The 25824-nt window shown below is 41.2% G+C and overlaps 2 protein-coding genes across 2 annotated transcripts in view; both read right to left on the reverse strand.

Annotated features, from left to right (window-relative positions):
* Nucleotides 1-25824, reverse strand: part of LOC309487074 (exportin-5-like) — a 449972-nt gene that overhangs the window by 254786 nt on the left and 169362 nt on the right. The gene's annotated exons all lie outside the window — the stretch shown is intronic.
* The window catches only part of plpp4 (phospholipid phosphatase 4), a 130159-nt gene that overhangs the window by 2473 nt on the left and 101862 nt on the right, over nucleotides 1-25824 (reverse strand). Inside the window, exon 6 of the mRNA XM_082154654.1 lies at nucleotides 14107-14277. Within this exon, the coding sequence (XP_082010780.1) occupies nucleotides 14107-14277 (171 nt within the window). The remainder of the gene's footprint in view (nucleotides 1-14106; nucleotides 14278-25824) is intronic.

Genomic DNA, 25824 nt, shown 5'->3' on the forward strand with positions numbered 1-25824 from the left:
TAAGATTTTACAACATTTTAAAAGAATGTTTTGCTACTGACCTAAGATTCTGCAGCAAACACAATTCACTAAATGGTTTCTGCCATTTAATGCCACCCTGAGAGGAAGCCGTTAAGCACCGCCATTAAAAAGAGCTGCAGTGCGCACTGACACACAGCTGTATAACCTGTGTATATAAACACCACACAGCTATTTCATTCCCAAAAAGTTCAGTCAAAAATTTAATCAAATGACTGAAACTTAATTTTGAGGATGGACTGAACAATTGCCCCGAGAACAAACCCACACTCATTAAAGGATTAGTTCACTTCAAAATGAAAATTCTGTCCTCATTTACTCACCCTCAATTTGTTTTACACCTGTATGAATTTCTTTCTCCTGCTGAACACAAGGGAAGATATTTTGAAGAATGTCGGTAACCAGACAGTTGATAGACCCCATTGACTTCCATGGTATTTTTTTGTCCTACTATCGAAGTCAATGGGGTCCATCAACTGTCTGGTTATCGACATTTTTCAAAATATCTTCCTTTGTGTTCAGCAGAAGGAAGAAATTCATACAGGTGTGAAACAAATTGAGGGTGAGTAAATGAAGACAGAATTTTCATTTTGAAGTGAACTATTCCTTTAAATCACTATGCTACAGGGCAAGCTTTTATGAGTCCACAGCTTGTATTTACTTGGACCAGATTGGACCCATCAAGTTTAATGGTCCATGCCACTATTGCTCAGATTAGTTCTGTTCTACTACCCAGCAGGCTAGGGGATAGGTCCATATAGTCACACTAATAAGTATCCGCTTGCAGTTGTTTGATTGATATGAGTCTATATGAGGTGACGAGGAAATAAATATAAATAAATAAATAAATAAATAAATAAATAAATAAAATAAAGGTAACACTTTATAATAACTTTCATTAATACATCCTTAATAAACATGATACAATGCTTAACAGAACATTAGTTAATATATATATTCACATAACTAGAAATATGCTTTTTAATTTTACTTACTAATGAATTTATTAAACATTACACGTTGATTGATTAACAGATCATTGTTTAATGTAAACTAAAATGCTTACAAATGTCATTAAACTTCAGTTCATATAATACCTAATGCACTTTTTTTTAGATTTACAAAAGTGCAAATGCAAAAAGGTGTTTTGTAGCAATGAGTTATCTGGATGTTCAACAGAAAATTGAACAATATAAGAATGACTGGTCTTACTTTATGTTGGGTGTCTTTAACTATATATGCTTGCGTAAAATTGTTATGTATAATGTACTTCATGTGTTCATATTCTATTACAAAACACTCTTGCTGCTATTGACGTGTGATACGGGTAAGGTAGGACAGGTTTGGCAGTATGGGTAGGTTTAAGGATTGTTTAAGGGGTTAACAGTGTAAAAGGGTTCAATTTGATTACTATAAGGGAATATGGTTCAAACTGTTTATATTACATAATCTATCAAAACAAACAAGTGTTTTCTAAAAAAAAAAAAAAAAAAAAACTTTTTAAAATAAAACAAAAAATATTGGCAAATTTAGTCTTTCAGCTGTTTGCAATGAACAAATCATACAAAAGAAAATGGCTCATTAATTATTGAAATAGCTCAACACAAAAAATGTTTTAAGTGGTTTCCCCAAATTCAACTGAAAATGCTAAATTAGTTTAAAAGTTTCAAAATTATTAAACCCCTTCTTTGCAAGCATCTTTAGTACTTAGTAGAACACCCTTTTGCTGTTATGACATGCTGAAAAAGATATGTACAACCAGACACCAGCTTCTGGCAGGAAGGAATATTAGCCCATTCCTCATGAGCAATGGCCTCCAGTTCAGTGATGTTCTTGGGTTTGGCGCTGTTACCGCCTTCTTCAAATCCCACCAGAGATTTAGAATCTTCCAGGACTTCTTCTGAAACCAAGCCTTGGTGGAATTTGAGGTATGCTTGGGATCATTGTCCTGTTGGAAGGTCCAATGACACCCAAGCTTCAGCTTCTTCATTGACGGCGTGATGTTTTCTCCTAGGATTTCCTGATACTTCAATGAATCCATCTTTCCATCCACATGCTGACGGTTTCCAGTGCCAGAGGATGCAAAGCAGCCGCAGAGCATCACCGAGCCACACCATGCTGAACTGTAGGCAGAGTGTTCATTTCAGCATATGCTTAATTGTTCTTCCTCCAGACATACCGCTGAGCCATAGGGCCAAAAAAATCAAATTTTGTTTTATCGCTCCACAGAACAGAATCCTAAAACTTCTGTGGCTTATTTATAGGATTTTGAGCACTTTTCTTGTGCTTTTGGGTTAGTAGTGGAGTATCTTCGAGTTATGGCATGCGTTTAGTACGTGCCTTACTGTGCAAGCTGAAACCTCAGTGCCTATTGCCACCAAGACTTGCTGCAGGTCTTTTGCAGTCACTCAAGGGTTTTTCTGAACCTGCCTTCTCAGAAATCTGGTTGCATCCGTTGATAGCTTCCTTTTTCTGTCCCATCCAGGTAGTGTAACCGCTGTTCCTTTAACTTTGAACCTGCAAACTATGCTTCCAACAGTGTCTCTAGGAACATTTTGTGCCTTCGCTATCTTTTTGTATCCTGTTCCTTGTTTGTGAAGGGCGATGATATCTTCTCAACTTTTGGGACCATTCTTATTTCTAACATGCAGTCAAACGTGACACTCAACAAACCTAGCCAGTTCAGGTATTTCATGTTCATTAGTTGAATCAGGTGTGCTTGAGACAACACCTGTTTTGCAGATTTGTGCTGTTGTGAGAAACTCTATTCAGGGGGTTGAATAATTTTGAGACTGCATTGAGTCATTAAAGCTGCATTTTCAGTTGGATTTTGGGAAACCACTTGAAATATTTGTTGTGTTGAGCTATTTCAATTACTTTTGTGAAAGTCTGTACATTTAACCAATAAACCTCATTCAGCTACAACAGAGTAGTTTCTAGACACTCTACACCGTAGAAGGGATGCGATTGATGGATGTCTCTTATTGAAAATGTATGGCCCATAATGAAAAGGAGAATCAAACAATGATGACCACGGACTGTTGAAAAGCTGTCTTTTATAAGGCAGGATTGGGCAAAAATTCCTCTTGAAAAACTTGTTGCATCCAAAAATTTGTTTATATTGACCAAATACACTTAAGTTGGTCAATGAAAACTTTGAAAATCTTTCTTTGTACTTTTGTCAGTTAAATAAAGGTTAAAGAGAATTAAGAAATCACAGATTCTTGATTTTAATGCATTTTACAAAATGTGTCAATTTTTCTGGATTTTGGGGTTGTAAATTACTTTAAAGTCAAAAAAGATGTGTAAATAGGGTGAATTCAGGTTTTTTCCAGGTTTTGTCAATTTTTCAGGACACTTTTTGCCATTGAGACGACTTGGAAAAAGGGTCTTTATATGTACTAAATGATTAGTAAACACTCTACAATCTACAAATAATGAATAGTTTCAACTTTAGATTGTGTACTACAAAAACATGAACAAATAATTAATAAATGATTCATAAAAAATAAACAAAATACACACCACAACAAATGAACACCATATGTATGACTTTTACAGACTGTGGTTATGAGTTATTGAATAATATGTTAACATGAATAGTGTGTGAAGTGCTCAAAATGCAACGTGTAAATTAGGTACAAAAGTGCATTAGGTAATAAATGAATCGAAGTTTAATGAGATTTGTCACCATTTTATTAAATTGTATTCATTAAATCATGATCTGTTAATCATTATTTAATATTTCATAAGTTCATTAGTTAACATTAACAAGCACATTATCTCATATTTATATGTGTAAATATAATTACTAACTAATGATCTGTTAAGCATTATATAATGTTTGTTAATGATTTATCAATGAAAGTTATTATACAGTGTTACCAAAATAAATATATATGTTGTGTTAATATGCATATTTAGAGTTTAGCAACATAAAATCTAGGACATACACACTTTTCTGGAGATAATGAACAGGGCTAGCTGCATATATGCAGGAAAACGGTCCTATCTGCTGTCATTCATTTCAAGGATTTCACTTTTTTATTGTTGCTGTAGTAACTTTTCAAAATGCCATGTTCACACTGCTCTCTCTGAAAATGCTTGAACGAAACACATGAATAGTTCATCCAGAAATGAAAATGACTTCTATTCTTATGTGGAACACAAAAAGAGTTGTTGTTCACAATAAAAGTGAATGGGTGGAATGCTGTGGAGCTCTAAAGGTGACAAAAAGGTCTGAGAATGTATTTTAAAATTACTCCTTATAATATGTGCATGTATTTTGAGTCTTCTAAAGTCATGTGCAGTTTATTTAAACAAAACGTGAACAAACACAAAATAAACAAAGACTTGACTTGAGCATGAACAGGAGATAAACTCACCAACAGCGGTAACACAAAAACAAAGCTTTACAAGAGACAATGGGAACATGATGGCTTTATATACACAAAGACAAATGACTAACATTATACACCTGCAAGCAATTAAACAGTTGACCAATGAGAAAAAGACACATAGAGCAAAAGAAGCACCTGACATTATCACATTAGTGGCAAGGGTATCACATTACATGACAAGAAACATGATAACAGGTGTGTTCGCCGGAGTGATGAGATACTTAGTAGACTGTCCTCACTCAATGGCTGGCTGTCTAAGTGATGTCCGCAAAAGAATATAGGGTTCATAGACAATTGGAAAAGTTTTTGGGCAGACCTGACCTGTTGAAAAGAGATGGTATTCATTCATTCTGGGATGGTGCTGCTCTTCTCTCTAGTAATATGGCACATAGTCTTAGAGCTCAAACATGACACTCTGGGGCTCAGGTCAGGAAGCAGACAGACTGGCTAAACCGACCATCTGCTAGCTGTCTCACGTCACTGAGGTCAGATAAATCCCATCACATAGACCCTCTTTCACCTAGATATCATCATATAGAGACTGTGTCTATTCCCCGAATTAGGAAATACAAAAAACTCCCAAACCCATTTAAGGGTAAAAATGTTATCGATGTTCAACAAATAAAAAGTAGATATAATACAGATGAACAAATGATAAAGCTCGGGTTGCTGAATATTCAATCCCTTACTTCAAAAGCACTTATTGTTTATGAAATGATTACAGATTATAACCTAGACGTGTTGTGTCTGACAGAAATCTGGCTAAAACCAGACAATTACATTACTTTAAATGAGTCCACCCCACAAGATTACTGTTATAAAAACGAGCCACGTCTGAAAGGAAAAGGGGGAGGTGTTGCTGTAATCTATAGTAATATCTTCAGAATTACTGAGAAGTCTAGTTTCAAATATAATTATTTTGAAGTGTTGATGCTTAATGTAACACTATCTAGTGTAAATGATAAATCACGCTTGACATTTGTGCTGGCTACTGTATACAGGCCACCAGGGCACCATACAGACTTTATCAAAGAATTTGCAGATTTTTTATCAGAGTTAGTACTGGCTGTAGATAAAGTCCTAATTATTGGTGATTTTAATATGCATGTACTGTAGATAACGAAAAAAACGTTTTGGGATTGGCATTTAGAGACATTCTTAACTCTATTGGAGTTAGACAACACGTGTCAGGACCCACTCATTGTAATAATCATACTTTAGATCTAATATTGTCACATGGAATCAGTGTCAATGCCGTTGAAATTCTGCAGCAGAGCGATGGCATCTCAGATCATTATCTAGTCTTGTGTATACTCCATTTAGCCAAGGTTGCAAAGCCAACTCCGTATTACAAATATGTTAGACCCAGTGGCGTAACTTTGTTTTAAAAAGTGGGTGGGACAGGTGGGGGGGTTAACACAATGCTTAATCATAAAACAGATGTACAATAACATTACGATGTCCAGCAATCGATTTAAATCATGGGTCACCAAACTAAGGCCTGCGGGCCGACTCAGGCCCGCCACCCCCTTTTGACTGACCCCCCAGCCCCTCTGCCCCCCACTACTTGTACCGGCCCTATGAGGCAATCCCCAAAAGTCGTCATGGCCTATTATATAAATATAAATAAAACTTGCGTGCAAATTAATTAATGCAATGCGGAACTACTGTTAGATACGCGGGTTCTTTAGGGACACCTAATCTGTAGGTCCGCCTTAGCTCTGAAGCTCTGAAGCAGGCTGCGATGTAAAGATAGCAATGCTGGAATATGTTGAGAGAGAGGTGTGGGTGCGATCGAAAAGTCGCAAAGTGTTTACTTATATTTGTGTGTGTGTGTGAGTGAGGCGCGGGTGTGATCGAACAGTAGAAACATAAAAACATACTCCGTCATTTTGTTTATACAGGACATCATTCAAACTGCAAAGTGTTTAAGTTACTGTTAATTAAAATGTTAAGGAAAACAAATATATTAATCTGAAATGTAGAAAATTAATTTTCAATTCATTCAGGTACAATTACCAAACATATCTCAAGGTCTTTTTGTCTTTTTATTAATTTAAAGAGGCTACATGCGATTTTCTGAAATTTAAACTCGCGACTGACACCTGTGGCCAAAAAACGGAACTGCTCTTCCTTTCTGCTCGCTCTCGTACGTGCACACTTCACAAGTCATCCGCTGCAAAGAAGTCAACATTATGTTTACAGAGGTAAGAACAGTCAAATACATATATTGTTTGAAAAACTAAGTTTGTTTGCTGACTAGCGGTGGTGGCAGAGTGATCTGAAACGTTTAACATGAAAGCGCTTGACGTCACATCCGCAGACAGCGCGGGAAAAATCCGACCCGACAGAAAATAGAATAAATAGGATACAGGCTTATAGGTGCACCCACTGTGAGCGGACAAGGTGTCAGTATGCTCATCAGGAGATGTTTGAGTCATAAATGGTAAAATAAAAAGGCTATTGTTACGTTTATTTTGGGGAAAAAGTTGCACATAGCCTCTTTAATTAATAAACTAATTATATAAAACTATTGTCAGTGTACTACAAATAAACTGGTTCTATGCCTTTACTTTATTAATAAAACGTATTTAAAAAAAAAATAAAAACGATAATGTGGCCCCCAGAGAAAAAAGTTTGGTGACCCCTAAATAGTACATCGATTGGGTTTAAGTGGTCGTTCAATGAGGCCTTTTATATGTTGATCTGACTATTTTAAGCGTGTATTTAAGTGGTCCAGGGGTAAAACTTTTGCCAAGCGTGTCAGAGTTTCTGGGGTCTAATCCGCACTCATATAGTTTAAAAATTTTTTTTTTTAGCAAAACCGATTATGTTTTTCAGTGGTTGTATATCAGGCAGGGACACTTTGTGTGCATTTTGTTTTCTAATTTCACCGGAACGAATAGAGAGTCTCTCCACAACGGATTGAAGCGCGCGTCCGAGTGAAGACTGTGCGCGAGTCAGAAACAAACATAGTATCCGCGCCACTGATCGCAGCGGCAACGAGCACTTTGATCAGTTGATTTAAAAAAAAAAACACATTTCAGCGCTATAGATCGTCTCTTATTTAAAAAATGAACGAAATGAATGCTCTACTAGTTAACTGGAGATGTTTCGTTTATTTGTATTGGTACATTCGTGCCGCGAGATGTTTCAAAAGTGGTGGGGACAATATCGACCTTAGAAAATAGTGGTGGGGACATATCCCACCCGTCCCACCCGCAAATTACGCCTATGGTTAGACCTATCACTTCTGCCACTAAAGATTACTTTATTAATAATCTTCCTGATCAGTTTCATCTCCTCAGCATCCCAGATAGCTTAGAAGAACTTGATATTGCGATAGAAACTTTTAACTCTCTCTTTTCCAGCACTTTAGACACAGTAGCTCCCTTGCACTTAAATAAGATTAAAGAAAATAGTCCAACGCCGTGGTACAACGAGTACACTCGGGTCCTTAAGAGAGCAGCCAGAAAAATGGAGCGCAACTAGAAGAAAACAAAACTAGACGTTTTTCGAATTTCGTGGAGAGAGAGCACGATTGCGTACAGAAAACCCTTAAAAACTGCTAGATCTGCTTATTTTTCAACTCTCTTAGAAGAAAACAAACACAACCCTATGTATTTATTTGACACAGTGGCTAACTTAATAAGAAATAAAGCTTCTACTTGTGAAGTTTCCAAAGTGCATAGCAGTAACGACTTCATGAACTTCTTACAAGATTGATAATATTAGAAAGAAAATTATAACTATGCAATCATCTACTACAATATTGCATCAGGCAGTGCATTGTAGTGTCCCTGAGGAAAAATTCCATTCATTCGTTGCAATAGGAGAGGAAGAATTGTCTAAACTCATTAAATCATCTAAATCAACAACATGTAGGTTAGACCATATACCGACTAAGCTACTGAAAGAAATGCTTCCAAAGGTCATAGATCCTCTTCTTAATATCATTAATTCATCTTTGTCACTAGGATATGTACTGAAAACTTTTAAGCTGGCTAGTATTAAACCTCTAGTATAAAACGCAACTTGATCCTAGAGAATTAGTCAATTACAGGCCGATCTAAAATCTACCCTTTTTGTCAGACACTAGAAAAAGCAGTATCCTCACAACTATGTACCTTTTTAGAAAGAAATGGTATCTGCGAGGATTTAGACCGTACCATAGTACTGAGACTGCTCTCATAAGGGTTACAAATGATTTGCTCTTATCATCGGATCGTGGTTGTATCTCTCTACTCTCTATCTGTTATTTGATCTTAGGGCCCGTCCACACGGAGACGCGTTTCGCTGTATACGTATACATTTTTTATCGTATTGGCGTTTCGTCCACACGGATCTGGCATTTTCGGAGATTGAAACCACTATTTTTTGAAACCGGGTCCCAAGGTGGATAAATCTGAAAACGCCGTCCTTGCGTTTTCGTGTGTACGGCCAATCCGTACATTTTGTGAAACGATGATGTCATCACACCAAGTGTCAACTAGTCAGACACCGTTAAGTCACAGCAACTACATTTATGGTTTTTCATATTGTTCAACAAAGTTCTTGATTAAAAAAGAAAAGAAAAAAAGAAGCTACTGTGCCTAATATTATTGTTGTATACAGCCATAGTATACAGCGCGCAAGGTTTATGCGCATGCTTTAAGTCTTCTTCTCCGTTTTTAGTGTATGTCTGTGGCAGAATTACAGCACCACATACTGGTCTGGCATGTATACTACATCGTTTTGAGTCGGTTTCAGTGGTTTCGTGTGTACGCAGATATTTCTTGAGACGACGCCGTGTTTACGGATTAAAAAAAAAAAAAAATCGGATAGGGAAAGCTCTGGCTTCGTGTGGATGTTGCCTTAGTGCTGCATTTGGCACCATTGACCACAACATTCTTTTAAATAGACTCGAAAATGATGTTGGCATTAGTGGAATTGCATTAGCATGGTTTAAATCATACTTATCTGACCGTTATCAGTTTGTAGCAGTACATTGAAGAAATGTCTTAACGATCACAAGTTCAGTATGGCGTACCACAAGGCTCAGTACTAGGACCGTTGCTGTTCACTCTATACATGCTACCCTTGGAAGATTTCATTAGGAAGCATGGGATTAGTTTTCACTGTTATGCCGATGATACTCATCTCTTCGCGCCAATTCAAGAAATGAACGGAATGCACAGCTGATATAAAAAATTTAATGACTAGTAATTTCCTATTACTTAATTCAAAAAAAAAAAAAATCAGAGTTTCTAATGATTTGACCAAAAACCTCTGCACGTACTAACCTAGAATACTGTCTAACAATTGATGGCTGTTCTGTCGAGTCTTCGTCGTCGGTTAGGAACCTGGGTGTGCTCTTTGATACCAATCTTTCATTTGAAAGCCATATCTCTAGCATCTGTAAAAACGCATTTTTCCATCTTAAAAAATATATCTAAATTATAGACATATGCTTTCAATGAAAAATGCGGAACAGTTAGTTAATGCGTTCATGACCTCAAGGCTAGATTATTGTAATGCTCTTATGGGTGGTTGCCCTACACTCATAATAAACAAACTACAGCTGGTCCAAAACGCAGCAGCTAGAGTTCTTACTAGAATTAGGAAGTATGACCATATTAGCCCTGTTCTGTCAACACTGCATTGGCTCCCTATTAAACATCGTATACATTTTAAACATTGCTGATTACTTACATACTACTAAATGGTGTAGCTCCGCAGTACTTGAGCGAGCTCTTAACGCATTATAGTCCTTCACGTCTATTGCGATCTCAAAACTCTGGCCAGTTGATAATACCTAGAATATCAAAATCGACTGCTGGCGGTAGATCCTTTTCCTATTTAGCACCTAAACTGTGGAACAGTCTTCCTATCATTCTTTGGAATCTAACGTCACTCTGTCAGTTTAAATCAGAGTAAAAACAAAATCTCTAAAATCAAAATCTCTAAAAACACATCTCTTTAACCTGGCATAAACATAGAAAATTATACATTCCTATTATTCAAATCAGTTAAATGATTATTAGATTGCATAAATTAGGTCAGCCGGAACCGGGAACACTTCCTATAACACCCGATGTACTCGTTACATCATAAGAAGAATGGCATCTACGCTAATGTAAGTCTTTCTGCCTATTCCGAGGTTTACTGTAATCAGCTGGATCCAGGCCGTATCCAGATCAGATGGTGGACCTGCGCCTAGACATGACCACGACGCATGCAATTTTTTTATTTTATTATTGTTTTGGTCTTCATGCCTGCTCTTTCCCCCCGTCCAGTTTTGTTTCCAGTTATCTGTTTTCCTTTCGCCGTTTGTTTTGCTTCGTGTTCGTGTCTGAATTATCTCTGCATCACTTCACTGGATTTCCCATCGGACTATCTATCAGCAGACAATGCTCAGCCTGTTGCAGTCTCCTTACTGCCAAGGCCTGTCATTCACCATCATTTAACCACGATTCTGACCATCTTGCTTAACTATTTTCTGTTTATAAATAAACGGACTGCTCTGCATTTGCGACTGGATCCTGAGTTATTTCCTGGTATAACGATCTGACTTAATGGATCCAGCAAAAGCTTCTGAGTTAATAGACATTTTGTCTAGCAACAACACTAGAATGGAACGTCAAGAGGAGCAGATGTTTGCAACCGGTCGTGCAGTCCAGGCCTTGGTAGCGCAGGTGTCCGAATTAACTACCCAGTTACAGCAGATTGACGCTGCGACATCTTCCACTGCGCTAGACCCACCGCCTGTTCCCCCCATTAGAGAACACACCGATTGTCACACTGAACCACGACTACCACCACCAGCCACTTATTCCGGTTAGCCACAACTATACTTTACTAACTTTTTTGGACAAAGTGCCCTTTGTTTTTTTGCTATACAGCCATAATCTTTTCCTACATAACAATCTAACGTGGTGTTGGTGATCATGCTGTTGTCTGGTTGGGCGGGACTTTGGGGAATGGGAAAATAACCATCCATGTTGCTCCTTGTTCCAGTCTTTCTCTGATGAACTGAAGAGGGTGTTCAACCGTGAAGCTGCTACGTGCTGGTGGATTTGCGTCAAGGAAACCGATCAGTCACGGAATATTCAATTACGTTTCGCACGTTGGCTGCTGAATGCAAATAGAACAAGGAGGCGCAGTGGGATATGTTCCTGCATGGGTTATACATATATGCACATAAGGAGATATTTATGTTGGATTTACCCAATGACTTGGATGATTTGATTGAGTCGGCTATCAGAGTGGATACATGATTGCAACGTCATGATCAACCTGTTCTGCAGAGCTTTGTTCCAGAGAGAGAGTCTTGCTCTTCGGCCATCTCCAACGCTACGGTCAGCCCCTCTTTTTTTCGGGAGGAGAAGGAACGTCAAAGGACATTTGGATTATGTTTATACTGTGGAGCTGCAGGCCACATCCCAGCTCAATGTCCAGCAAAAACCAGAGCCAGAGTTTCGAGGTTACTGACGCATTGCCTTTGAAAAATCCTCCTTATCCACCACTTTCCTCTCGGTCAGACCACAATGGGTTGACAACTACCATGCACTACTGGACATCACTCTGGATCATCAACTCAAGGTTCCTGTTTTTCCTCTCACCCATCCTATTTCTGTCAACGCCCTAGGTGGTCAAGCACTTCCATCAATTACTCATTCCACCGGGCCTGTGAGTCTCCTGAACCTGGAGACCTGTCTAACGTATCCAATGAGTACCTTGACCTGAAGGAAGTGTTCAGTAAGTACAGTCTGTTTCCACTTAATGTTAGTGTCCCACAATGTGCTAGATTTTGTTTCAGCCCTGCCCCCCTCTCGAGGGTACACAGTGGTTTTGACTGTGGTGGACCGGTTCTCGAAGGCGGCTCATTTCATTCCTCTGTCCAAATTAGAGACGGCGGTTGCTGTTATTGACCACGTATTTTGCATTCATGGCCTCCCGATGGATGTGGTTTCTGACAAGGGACCCCAATTTGTTTCCAAATTTTGGAGAGAGTTTTGTAAGTTGCTGGGGGCAAAGCCAGACAGACTCTTCTGCAGGTGGGGGCGCACACTAAGGCTCAGGCCGATCTCCACCGGTCGAAGCCTCCCGTCTACATCGTTGGTCAAAAAGTGTGGCTTTCTTCCAAGAATATTCCTCTTCGCTCCGTTTGTAATAAACTTGTAAAATGTATTGGCCCATTCTCTGTCACTAAAATTCTTAGTCCAGTGGCAGTTGAGTGATGCCTCAAACTTCCTCCTGCGTACAGGAGAATTCATTTAGAATTCAATATGTTTCCAAAATAAAACCCGTTTTTCACTCCCCTGTTAATCCGCCTGCTCCGGTTCCCTCACCATCGCGTCCTGTAGATGGGGAACCCACCTATTCGGTCAAACGTATTTTGGACTCGAGAAGGAAGGGACGTGGATTCCAGTATTTGGTGGACTGGGAGGGTTATGGTTGGGAGGAGAGAAGTTGGGATCCTGCAAGGGACATTTTGGATCACTCCCTTATCGATGATTACAATCGACAGGTAGGTTCCTCTGATAGCGCCAGGAGGCATTTTTAGTGGGAGGGGTACTGTCACAGTTCGCAGGTGTTCATCTTGCTTTTCCTGTTGTGTTTTCTGCGTTTCTGGGCAAAGCTTCTCAGCTGATGAGCTAATCAGCACAGCACACCTCAGTACTGCCTTTAAATGTGGTGTGTTTGCTCTTGTCTTGTCAGATCGTTTTGGTTTTACATCCCTTTCCATCATATTCTGTCATGCTTTCTTTGGTGAATCCGACTATTCATTGGATACATCATGTGGCTTCACATCCTGTCTGAGACTGTTATTGATGGTGACAGTATAGCTGTGCGCCAGTGTGATTCTGGATGATACACAGACATGATTAATAACTGTATGGGTAAAACATCTAGAAGCAGGCCAGTGAGCTGTAAAGCTGATGTCAAAGCTTGCAAACAATTGCTGATGCTTTATCTATCTCTATCTCGAAGAAGAAGTAACTCCAACAAACCATGCATACTCAGTGTTATGTTCTACTATATGAACATGTTATGTTAAGTATTGAAGACAGTTCGATCTGTATTAATCCCTGGAAAAAGTTAATTAGCTTGATATACATTTTTAATTATCATGTTTAATGAAATAACTATTTAAATGGTAGATCGAGTAAAGATGTCAATAATGTCATAAATGCTAGACAGAATAAACATTTTGGTTACACTTTATATTGAATACATATTATATAACTAAGTCTCAGAGTATTAGTAGACTGTTAGATTAATGGGTGTTAGGGTTTGGGTTTGTAGAATAAGATGACATGTTTCAAAGTTACTTATAGTAGAATCTCTGTTGAGGAGCATCAGAATAAAGTGTTAGCAGATATTAAGAAGACAAGCTCATACTCTAATAAGAGTTAGTTGCAACGTTACTTAGTAGAATATCTAAAGTGGACCATTGAAATGGTGTTACCAAGATGACATGTGTTATTACACTTGAGAAACAATGTTTTAAAAGTACATTTATGTAGTGACATATTTCAGTAATCTATATGATCTAATTAATGTTTTTAAATTAATGGTCTAAGTCACTGTGCTGCTAAACAAACCATTTCTGTAGTGTAAATGTAGTGGCTCTGACTGCCAGATGCTCACACGCATGTATTAAGCAGTTGTGTGCTTTTGTAGGACACTGCTGCAAACCTCTGACCTTGCCAGTGATGCTTGTAATCGCAGGTGCGGGACAGCGCGATCATCATGGCACTGTAGAGGGGCAGGACCATGGCACAGAGACGCCAGCTGCGCCCGCGTCCAGCATCTGTGAAGCACTGCAACTTGCCCGCCAAGTAAAATGAGGTAAAGCCCAGGCCAGAGAAAGCAACTAAGACAAAAGGTGAGAGAAATAAAATATAGAGTAAAAGTAAATGCAAAGTTCTGTAAGAAACCATATACAGTAGGAAATGACTGAAGTTAACTTTTTAATATCAAAACTGTCTGCTAGACAGCGGTGATATTAAATAGATAGCAAATGACGTCTAATCCTAATATAGAAATTACAGTAATCTGACATGTGTCTGCTCCAAAGTTTCAAATGAGATCTCAACAATGTCTTAAAATGTGCTCAGATTTGCAAAATACCAAGCTCTGAAACCAGATGTCAGATATCTCAGTATGAAATCAAATATGTCTCCTCAATTCTTTCCAAGCCAAATTATCGGAGCTATGGCACATTTATTTTATAACTCTATGCTTTGTCAATGGTCTCATTTATTTCAAGCGAATTTTATGAGTGAAAACCGATTATAATCATATTGTAGACATTGGGATATAAATACATTTGTATAGCACAGACCAGAGCTTGTATTTAAAAAAATGGGATTTGTTAGCACTGTTACTACGTTCCTGCTCTCTGCAAAACTGTTTCCCTGGCAACCCGAGGTAGCATTAAAGAATCAAGATAGATTTATTGCTGTTGCATGTTTAAACTCTGTATTACATCTCATTTATTGAGATACTACAGCTTTTACTTACTATTAATGAGATTGAATAGAGATTTGGACTCCAGCAATGTTGCATTAAAAACCATAAACTGATATGGTGTGAAAACAAATAATTAGACATCCAAGCTGCTAATTCAATATTTCCACATTGGATTCTGCAAAGTGATTATGCGCACTCTCTGTAACAAGCGTAAGACACACAATGTCGGTTTTCCTAAGCAGGGGTTCACATTTACACTGACAGTGATTGCATTGACGGAGGTTGCCCAAATCACTTACTGTTTGTTGGGTACTAGGTGTTCCTGCTTATCTAGAGACTGACTGTCTGCCCTCCCGCTGGTGCATTGCTTCTCATTTGCATCAAGTCTACCTTGGTTGCATTACCCTTCTTCAATCACTCATGTTGCCTCAAATTGCAAAACTCTCAATGACAATGAAAGACAAAAAATGTCAATTCTAAATCAAATTAAATATTTTTTTTAAGTAACATTTTTTAAATTATGTAATAATTACTCTGACGTCACAAAAAAAGTGGGTCTCATTCATAAACTTGTGTGCAAAATCTGCCTACAAACTATTTCATTTCATACAAAAATGTATTTAGGAAACAAAAAGGAAGAAACAACTAACTACACATACTGTATGCAAAAATCACATCTGGGTGCCTATATCATCAAATTTTATACATAAATATTTCCTCGTAAGTATATTCCATCATATACACAGAAAGAGAGTGTCATATGTTTGCTGAGAGTAACAAAGGGTTGTAAAGGAAAGGTTGTGCTGTGGGTATGTTTTATGCAGATGTCTATCCTTGGGCGAGCAGTCAGAGAGTGGAAAGAACACACGCCTCTTTGCGGAGTATGGTGAGGAGACAGGTAAATATAATTTTCCAGGCAATAGCTTACGGGAGATCAGTGGAGTGTCACAAGGAGAGCCCTGGAGATTCATAAGGAGATGGCTGTTTCACAAGGGAACTTCACAGGTAAGTAAAGAGGGTAAGTAATCCATAATCCGAATTGGAGACCAGACAAAGAGTGACTGTGAGGTGTGTGCTTTTATACAGGTCCTGATTGGTGTGCTGATAAGGGACAGGTTCAGGCGATCAGTATTCGGGTGAGAGTGAACGTTGGATGTGGGAGACAGAGGAGCCTGGTGAGGCAGACATTTTTGTGAGAAATTCTCCTGTGCATACAAATACGATATAATCAGGGCTCAAGAAGGCCTAAAGAATAGCACAATAGTATTACTATGACATAAGTACATTGTAAAGACACCTTATTTTCTGTTCAAACTATTGGCCTTATTAAAGCACCTATTGTTGCAACAACTCTCCACTCAAATGGTGTGATCCTACTTAGGTTACGCACACTTATTTCCCATTTAATAGGAAATGCAACCATCCCACATGTAATGCCTTACAATCAAAATTGTAACCATGAATAATTATTTACTTTGGAGCCTTGGGCAACTCATAATGTCCTTGCCAGTGATGCAGGCTTGATGATGTGAATTAGTGATATGGAGCGGGATGGGGTCTCTTTGCATAAAGCAATTAAACAAAAATAGAGTGTTTTCTATTACCATCTTTTATTATCATTTCTTAAGAATATTTTAAATGGCACATATTAAACCATATTGCCATAGAGAATTTTTTTTAAGAGTAATGACTACATAAAAATCACTACATCTCAAAGACAATACAATACACAACCTATCTGTGAGAACAGTCTTAAAAAGTTTCACCCAACACAATTAGATCTGGTTTGTAATAAATCGAAGACAGGTATTTATTTTGACTGGATATAACTTTGAGAGTAACTTTAGGTTTCCGTTATCGCAAGAAGTCTAGGAATTTTGAATCTGTGCGATTATGTAACAAAAGCACTCTTTGCATTTCACATTCATTTATGCTGTATAGGGCTAAGATGTAGATTTCAAAACAACTTTAATTTTGTAGCAGATTATATATATATATAATCAAAGCAAAACTGGTGTCTGAAAATAAAAACATTGATGTCATGGTTATGTTCTGTTTTGGCTAAGTTTTGTGCTCTCCGTTCCTGTGTTAATTTTCTGTCTTCTTTAGTTGACGTAGTTTCCTAGTGTGTGCCTGTAGTTACCACAGTAGCCAATTGTGTCTACCTGCCCATTGTTAACTTACTTGTTTAGTCCTGTGTACATATACCCCTGTAGCGCAGTGCTAAAAAGCATTTAAGTTATCTAAGTGCTAAATCATTTAAAGTTCATAATTGCACATTAGAACTAAATAAATGATTTTAAAGTTATACAAAATTAGAATTTAGAAGTAAGCTCAAGAAACAAATTTATTGTAGTTCATCTCCATTTTATTCATTTTGGGTAAAGGGAGTTGTAGTTTGATATACAATTGTGTTTGCTTCAAGTATGTGTTTAAATTTATTCTAAGAGTTGTTGTTTGAAGGATTTCATTGGTAAAGTGAAATGTATAATGTAACATGTAATATTTTTATGTTTGGTGGAATTTTTTTATTTTTATTACAATGCTTTTGTATGCATGGAATGACGTGAGGTGAAAGGTCGCAAACCGCGGGAAGAGAGAGACTGAATAGCTGAGGAGAAGTTGCGTCGAGGACTTGCTCCCTGCTTTAGTGGTTAAACTGTAAAATAGAACGTGACAAACGTTGTATATTTGACAGTTGGACTTTGTTTAGGTTCTCTTTCAAACATTCGCTCGGTATCTCACTATGGGAAACGCCTCTGGGCGTGACAGATCTGGAAGTACCAATTACACCACGTCTGTCAGTTGACAGACCAATCACGACAGTGATGCGGGAGTCCCCCTTCCCACATATACCACTGCCAGTGGTCCCTACTTCATTCTTCGATCTCTTCCCCGTGAAGATCAAATTGGAAGCTATCCTTCAGTAGGACCTGTCTTGAAATAGTTGTTTAACGGTTCTGAGACGAGCCGTCAAGGTACGTCGCTGAACGCAGCTATTTTGTTAGCGGGTTTTCTTTTCCACTGTAACAGTGTTATCGATTCTGGTATACTTTAAGAGAATTAACGCGTTACGGCGAATTCTCTTAGATATTCCCTTATTCTGAGTTGCACGTTGCGGTGAGCTTAGATACCATATTATGGCAACTTCAAGTTCTGCAAACGGCGGACCGAAAGCAGAAACTTCTCGCCCGTGTGCGTGCGGCTCGATGATATCGGGCAAGGATTCTCATCCTTTATGCATCGCATGTCTGGGGGTGAGACACGCACAGGCAGCCCTCGCTAACCCCGAGGGCTGTCCTCACTGTTCTCTCTTCCCGTCGAGGGTGTTAGAGAGAAGAGTGCGTTTCGGAGATGAAACGTTTCTGGGATAAGCCATTTTCTCACAGAGTTCCCGTAAAGGGATTTTCTAGGCTGGATGTGGATAAAATGGAGGAGTTAGGGATGTCAAATTCCCCTCCTGTCGAGCTGTCGGTTGCACATCATCTCCACCCTAACCGCAGGACAGCTTTTTCCTCGGCTTCAGCTTCACTGCCAGGACGCACTGATCGCCTAACGGCCTCAGTGTTTCAGAAAATGTATCGCTCTTCTGCACTGGCAGTGAGAGCTCTTAATGCCACCTCTCTCCTCACTGCTTATCAGGCAGAGCTTATGGAAGAGATGGGGAGGCAAATGGATGCTGGGTCACCAAACCCAGCCCTCTGGGAAGAAATTTGTGTTATTGCAGATCTCAACCTGAGAACTTCCAGAGGTGCGGTCCAGAGCTGCGGCCGCAGCATGGGCTTAGCAGTGGTCGGCGAGCGAGCTCTCTGGCTGGGGCTGTCAGACAGAGAGAAAGCAGACTTCTTGGATGCTCCAGTTGAGCCCAAAGCCCTTTTCGGGGCATCGGTCACTGCTATGAGGGAACGGTGCGATCAAAAGAAGCAGGAGGGTGAGGCTTTCCAGACTTGCCTCCCTCGCAGATCCACCGTTAGGGCTTCTCATCCACCACGGCCCAGGTTTGAAGCCCCACAAGGGGGTGGTCGGTCAGATTTTAGAAGCCCCAGACCTCCTCAGCCTCAGCGTTCTGAGCCACAGTCTAAGCCAGCTCAGCCGAAGGGTAAACCTTCCTTCGCAGCGGCTGCAGCCAGACACCATCCAGCAAACCCTCAGGGAGGGAAGAAACGGCGGGCAACCTAGTATTTCGTCAGGTTCAGGACGAAGGGATGAGCAACAGCACTCACGGAGTATCTGTTGCTATCCTCCCTCAAAGAGAACGGTCATTTTCTCCCCCTCCAGCCAAGAGAAGGCGTCGGACAGGGAAATTGTTCACAAGTTCTATAATGACCAGTTCAGATGTGAAGTTTGCACCAGTTCCCCCAGTGCCTCACAGAAAAGTTTCCTTCCCTCCACCCACGGGGTTACAACAGAGGGCAGAGGGCTGTTTTCCAAAAGACATGTGTGCTATGGAAATAATAAACACGTTCCCTGTGCATCCAGGCAGTGGGCCGAGGGCACAGCTATGTTTGAAAATAAAAACACACACAAAAACAAAATTGTCAAAATCAAAGATGCAGTCCCCAGCTCCACCACTAGAGGGCGCCGCCGCGTCACTAGTGGTCGAGAGCTGCTGCGGTCCGCTCGCTGCTCAGGCGGAGAGCTGGCGCGCATGCGCAGTACACCCCTGGGTTTTATCCACAATAAGCCGGGGTTATCGTCTGCAATTTGCTGTAAAACCTCCACTTTTCAACAGTGTGTTAATGTCAGCAGCAGAGGGGGAGTCAGCTCAGGTTGTGGAGGAAGAAATAGCCTCTTTATTGAGCAAAAGAGCTATTCGAGTTGTGCCGCCGGAGGACAGCCATCAGGGTTTTTACTCCCGGTACTTCGTTATTCCCAAGAGAGGGGGGGGTCTCCGTCCTATTCTGGATTTACGGAACCTCAACAAACACCTCAGGAAATACAAGTTCAAAATGTTGACCTTAAAGACGTTATCTCAAACTATTCGTCCCAAGGACTGGCTTACGTCAGTCGATCTGAAAGATGCATATTTTCACATAAGCATCTACCCAGCACACAGAAAATTCCTCAGGTTTGCCTATCGAGACACAGCCTACGAGTTTTTGACAGTCCCCTTCGGCTTGTCTTTAGCGCCCAGGGTTTTCAGCAAATGTGTGGAAGCAGCGCTCACACCGCTGAGAATAATGGGTCTAAGAGTGTCAGCATATTTGGACGATCTGCTGCTGTGCGCGCCGTCATGGCAACAGGCAGAGAGAGAGACAACAATGCTCGTGTCTCATTTGCAGAGCTTAGGTTTCAAGATAAACGAAACGAAAAGCTGCTTGGTGCCTACACAAGAGATCATTTACCTGGGTCTCAGACTAAACTCAGACCTATATCGAGCTTTTCTGTCCGAGGAGCGCATCAGGTCAATTCGCGGCTGTCTATCCCTTTTTCAGAAAGGAAACAGAGTGTCATTCAGACTGTGTTTACGTCTTCTAGGTCTGATGGCCTCGACAGTTTCTGTCATTCCCCTGGGACTGTTGCGAATGAGTGAGAGTTTCAGAACTGGACGGCGGCGCAGGGCTTGTGTCCAAAACGCCACCTCAACCGCAGAGTGATAGTGACGTCACGCTGCATGCACGCTCTCCGTCAATGGAGAGATCGGTCCTTTCTCGAGTCAGGGACTCCGCTGGGAACAGTTTCTCTGAGAAAGGTGGTTACGACGGATGCGTCGCTCACAGGTTGGGGTGCAGTGTGCGAGGGCAGGATAGCGAAGGGGAAATGGCCCGTCTCGCTACAAAACGCACACATAAACTTCCTGGAACTGTTAACAGTTTTTCTGGCTCTAAATCATTTTGTGCGGTTCCTAAGGAACCACCACATTTTGATCAGGTCGGACAACACAACGACGATGGCATACATAAACCGCCAGGGAGGCACACGTTCCCATCTGCTTCACAGTCTAGCACAGAAAATAATCTTGTGGGGCGTGAAGCATTTTCATTCACTACGGGCAACCCACGTCCCGGGAATAATGAATGTGGGGGCGGATCTCTTGTCCAGGGGGAATCCTCTGTATGGAGAATGGACTCTCCACCCTCAGGTAGTGAGCCAGTTGTAGGAGAGGTTCGGCCGGGCTGCCGTAGATCTCTTCGCCTCGCACGAAAACACTCAGTGTCCTCTGTTCTTCTCTCTGGCGAGAAGCGGTGCGCCTATGGGTGTGGATGCTCTGGCGCACCCGTGGCCAAACGCACTACTGTACGCGTTTCCTCCACTGAGTCTGATCTTTCCAACTCTAAGAAGGGTAAGAGAGTACGGTCACTCGGTCATAATGATTGCCCCGAACTGGCCAGGGAAGTTGTGGTTGACGGAGATAATTCAGCTCCTTTACGCACAGCCCTGGCCCCTCCCGTTGCGCAGGGACCTTCTCTCGCAAGCGCGCGGGGAGATATTTCACCCGGCCCCAGACAAAGTGGCTCTTTGGGCCTGGCCCGTGAGAGGTTAAACTTGAGTGTGACAGGTTTGCCTCCGAGGGTGATTGAAACAATTCAGAACGCGCGAGCTGCTTCAACGCGCTCGGCATATGATCGGAAATGGGCTGTGTTTGAGCGATGGTGCGCACACAGACATATTGTTCCTTTTCTCTGTTCTGTCGCGGATATGTTGTGTTTTCTGCAGGAACTTTTGGATAAGGGCAGAGCCTTTTCAACTGTTAAGGTTTATCTTGCCGCAATTTCTGCGTGTCATGTGGGGGTTGACAGAAACACTGTAGGTCAACACCCGCTTGTATGCAGGTTTATGAGAGGTGCACGGCGTATGAACAGGGTTTCAAAGCCACTGATTCCGCCGTGGGATCTGTCGGTGGTCCTTAACGCACTATCTCAGCCCCCTTTTGAGCCTATAGAGAGTGTTGAATTAAAGCTCCTTTCGCTAAAGGCTGCTTTATTATTGGCTCTTTCGACCGCTAAGCGGGTGAGTGAACTTCACGCATTATCGGTGCATAACTCCTGTATGCAGTTCGCTATGGACTACTCGAGAGTAACTCTCAAAACTAATCCAGCGTTTGTCCCTAAAGTTAGCGAGTCAGCTCTCTCCTGTAAACAGGTGGATTTACTGGCTTTCCATCCGCAGCCTTTTCTCTCGTCAGAGGATGCGCGGCTTCATTGCTTGTGCCCTGTCCGTGCGTTGCGTCACTATGTGGACAGAACGAGAGCGCTAAGGAAGAGTAATCAGTTGTTTGTTTCATGGGCTGATTCTCATAAAGGGAAACCTATTTCGCGTCAGCGCCTGTCCCACTGGGTAGTGGAAGCTATTATATTAGGTTATAATAGCAGTGGTCTCTGTCCTCCGGAAGGGCTGAGGGCTCATTCTACCAGAGGTTTGGCTACCTCATGGGCACTGTTTAAGGGCGTTTCAGTTCAGGACATATGTGCTGCAGCAAGTTGGGCTTCGTCTCACACATTTGTCCGATTTTATAGACTGGATGTCACTGAGCCATCACTGGCTCATTCCGTCTTAAGTGTATAAAAAAAAAACCCAAAAAAAACACAACACTCATTGGGGATTGTTATGTTACATGCATCACTGAGTTGGTTGACAGGCCTGCTTCAGACAGCATATCTGCAATACGGGAGTTGTCTATATCCCATAGTGAGATACCGAGCGAATGTTTGAAAGAGAACTTTAGGTTACTTACGTAACCCCGGTTCTCTGATAACATGAGTGAGGTATCTCACCACACGTCCCTCCTTGCAGTGCACGGAGAAGAGATATGCAGAGAATGAAGTAGGGACCACTGGCAGTGGTATATGTGGGAAGGGGGACTCCCGCATCACTGTCGTGATTGGTCTGTCAACTGACAGACGTGGTGTAATTGGTACTTCCAGATCTGTCACGCCCAGAGGCGTTTCCCATAGTGAGATACCTCACTCATGTTATCAGAGAACCGGGGTTACGTAAGTAACCTAAAGTTTTGTGCACACAATCGGACTGAATTGTGAACTTGGAAACCGAAGACTTTGTAGTTATTGACGTTTTGCCAAAGTTAACATCTTGCCACCGAGAGGATGCCTGTCGTGTGAGTGATTGCCAGTCCATGGTCATCGCGTGTGAGAGACTGCCTGTGACGGTGCGGTAACTCGACGGAAGAACCATCACTTGGGATTAAGGTATCTTTAATTGTTTCTCTTGCTCCAAAGAGAGTGAAGGGGCCATTTTGTTTTGGCCACGCCGAACACAAGCGACGCTCCAGGCCTGCAACGGTTAGCTGTTAGGTTTTAGCTCATTTTCCAGCTAGGACTGGGGTGGGTGAATCACGTGTAGTGTGTGTGTGTGCGTGTGTGTTTCATGTTGATGTGTTATGTACTGTATTTTAGTCTACTGTTGAATGTTAGCTAAAGTGAGGCTATTGAGGTACATGTAACTTTTTGATTTCTTTTACATTTTGAGGCCAATTCAAATTTGAGGTTTGAGGTGATTTAATTTTATTCAATAAGCTAAGTAAGTATTTGTTGAATACTTTTCTTCATTGATACATTTTGTATCTTATTTTTTATATTTTTTTATATTGAGAATTCATTCTTTTGGTGAATTTATTATTTAATTTATTCAGTAAACTCTATTTTTATTTAACATTTCAATAACTGAGTCCTGAGTATTTATTTAGTGTAAGATATCATTGGGTAATAGATTGAATATGTAAATTATATTTCATGTGAATAAGTCAGTTACACACAAGTAAGTATATAGGGTTGTGGTGTAAAAGTTTATTAGTTATTCAAAGCACATGTAAAGTTAAACAAACAGACATTTAAACAGGAGGTCAGCAAGAATTCTATATATTATATACATTTACTGGGATTAACTTAAGAACTCAGGAATGCCCTTTAGTACCAGGAGATAGGCCTAGGGGGCGCTACACCCCCTTTTTAGTTCAGTCTCTTGTCGGTTCTTGTTGACACTACGTGTGGTTTTTTGTTCTTCTGTATTTTTGTATGATCTCCTGAGTATTTTGGTTTATTATTAAAATATTGTTTGAATTTGATATTCTCCTTTGTTTGATTGAACCATGCCATTACAGAAGAAGCGACCCTTGTTATGAGCTCAATGGATGATTCAGCCCACCTGGTGTCCTGACACGATGGCACTCTCAAGGTATGCTTTTGGAGTGGGCTGAATAACCATCTAATCCGTCTGATGCCCAGGGGAGAAACATCTTGCATCCTGGCACAGTACGTCGACTACGCTCTATGGCTGAGTTGCTCACCCTTCACGGATGGAGAAGTAAAAGACAATGTCATTCAGTCATAGCCCTCCCAGGCCACTCCTGTCCTACTGATCCCTCATTTGGGAGACCAGAGCCAAATCCCACCAAGGACCTTCCGCGGATGGAGAAGGTCACTTCGTAGCCAGAGCTGAAGCCATAGCCTACTCGTCCTGGAGCCCGGGCTAGTTGCAATGTTTGACCAGGTGCAAGAGTAAGAGCAGGTGGAGTAAGACTGTGTGAATTTGGGCCCCAACCATGCCTCAGTCCTGAGGTAAATTTGCTCCCTACAAGCTTAAGTAATATAATGGACTCCCTGGTTCCATTCAACACTTTTGTTCAGCTCCATCAGACTCCCTTGTCCCTCCGGCTACGCCTTGGTCAGTCATCGCACGGACTTCCGGGTCTTCAGCTGCACTTCGTCCCTCCACCCCTTGGGCTTCATCGGGCTCCGCCTTCCTTCTGGCTCCACCTTGGTCCTCGGTCACACCGGCTTCGCCTCAGTCCTCTGGCACCCCACCTCCACCTCGGACCCTCATTGTTATGGCTCCGCCTCGGCCTTCGGGACCATCAGTGTTGCCCTGTCTCTATGGCTCCTTGGCTCCGCCTGGGTCACCAACTATCCTGCCTCCACTGCGGGTCTTTGGACGTCTGACTCCACTCTGTCTCCTCCTACCATCAGTTACGCCATGGGCCTCTATCCTGGCTGGGCTTTGGATCATCCTCCTGTCTCCACCCTGGCTCCTCCCACCTTCTTCTCCTCCCTGGTTTCTCCTGCCGTCATCTCCTGTGTATAACCCTTTGCCAACCCCTCATCATCCTCCAAAGCCCCCGACTAAGCAAGCCAGAGGCGACAGTGGCAAGGAACCCAAACTCCATCAGGTGACAGAATGGAGAAAAAAATAAACTTGTCAGAAAACAGGCTCAGTCGCTCAGTTCCCCTCTGGCCAACAAACGAACAGTGCTTGATTATGATTCAGACAACATTACGATCAGAAGTCAGATTGGGATCGTAACATTCAAAATAGTTAATCAAGTTCCATCTGGTTGAATATCGCAATCAGTTGTAGTGGTTCTTCTGGGCCCATTTGCACAAACCCCTGAAGCTAAGAAAACCCTTAAAAAAATGATTAACAGAGATTTGTGCAACAGCTGCTGGTCATTAGGAATATTAACTATCCTACATCCAGAGAACTATTTTATCCCAAAGATGGAAGAAAATGTTATTCCTCATAAACATGATTTTTAGTATTCAAACCTGTGTATGTGCCAGCACATAATAGACCAGTTGGGTAAAAAAAGAAAGCAAACAACGGCTGTACATTAGGGTAGACACCTGTTACTATAAAGTGTAAATTAAAACAGGGCAACTGAACCACAGAAGACCACTGGAAGATCGACATTCTTTTGTTGCACACAAAGGAAATGCATTAGAGCCAGAAGATCTTCATCAAAAGATCCAATACAAAAAAGGGGTGCAAAGAAAGAGAAAGAGCCTGCTTTCAGGAGAGATGAAGCTTGAAGAAAATGCAGACGTAATTGCACTACTGGTGCGTCACTGATCTGTCCACTCTCTGCTGATATATTTATACTATTCTCAAGCCTCAAAGTCTCAAAGAGTCCAGGGCTTTGCTGATAAATACAGACTGCTTTTTCAAAAGTGATGCAGCTCTGAGAAGCAAAGTGAGTGTTTGGCCAGATGGGACC

The sequence above is a fragment of the Leuciscus leuciscus genome (assembly GCF_965113295.1).
Source record: "Leuciscus leuciscus genome assembly, chromosome: 22".
NCBI lineage: Eukaryota > Metazoa > Chordata > Actinopteri > Cypriniformes > Leuciscidae > Leuciscus > Leuciscus leuciscus.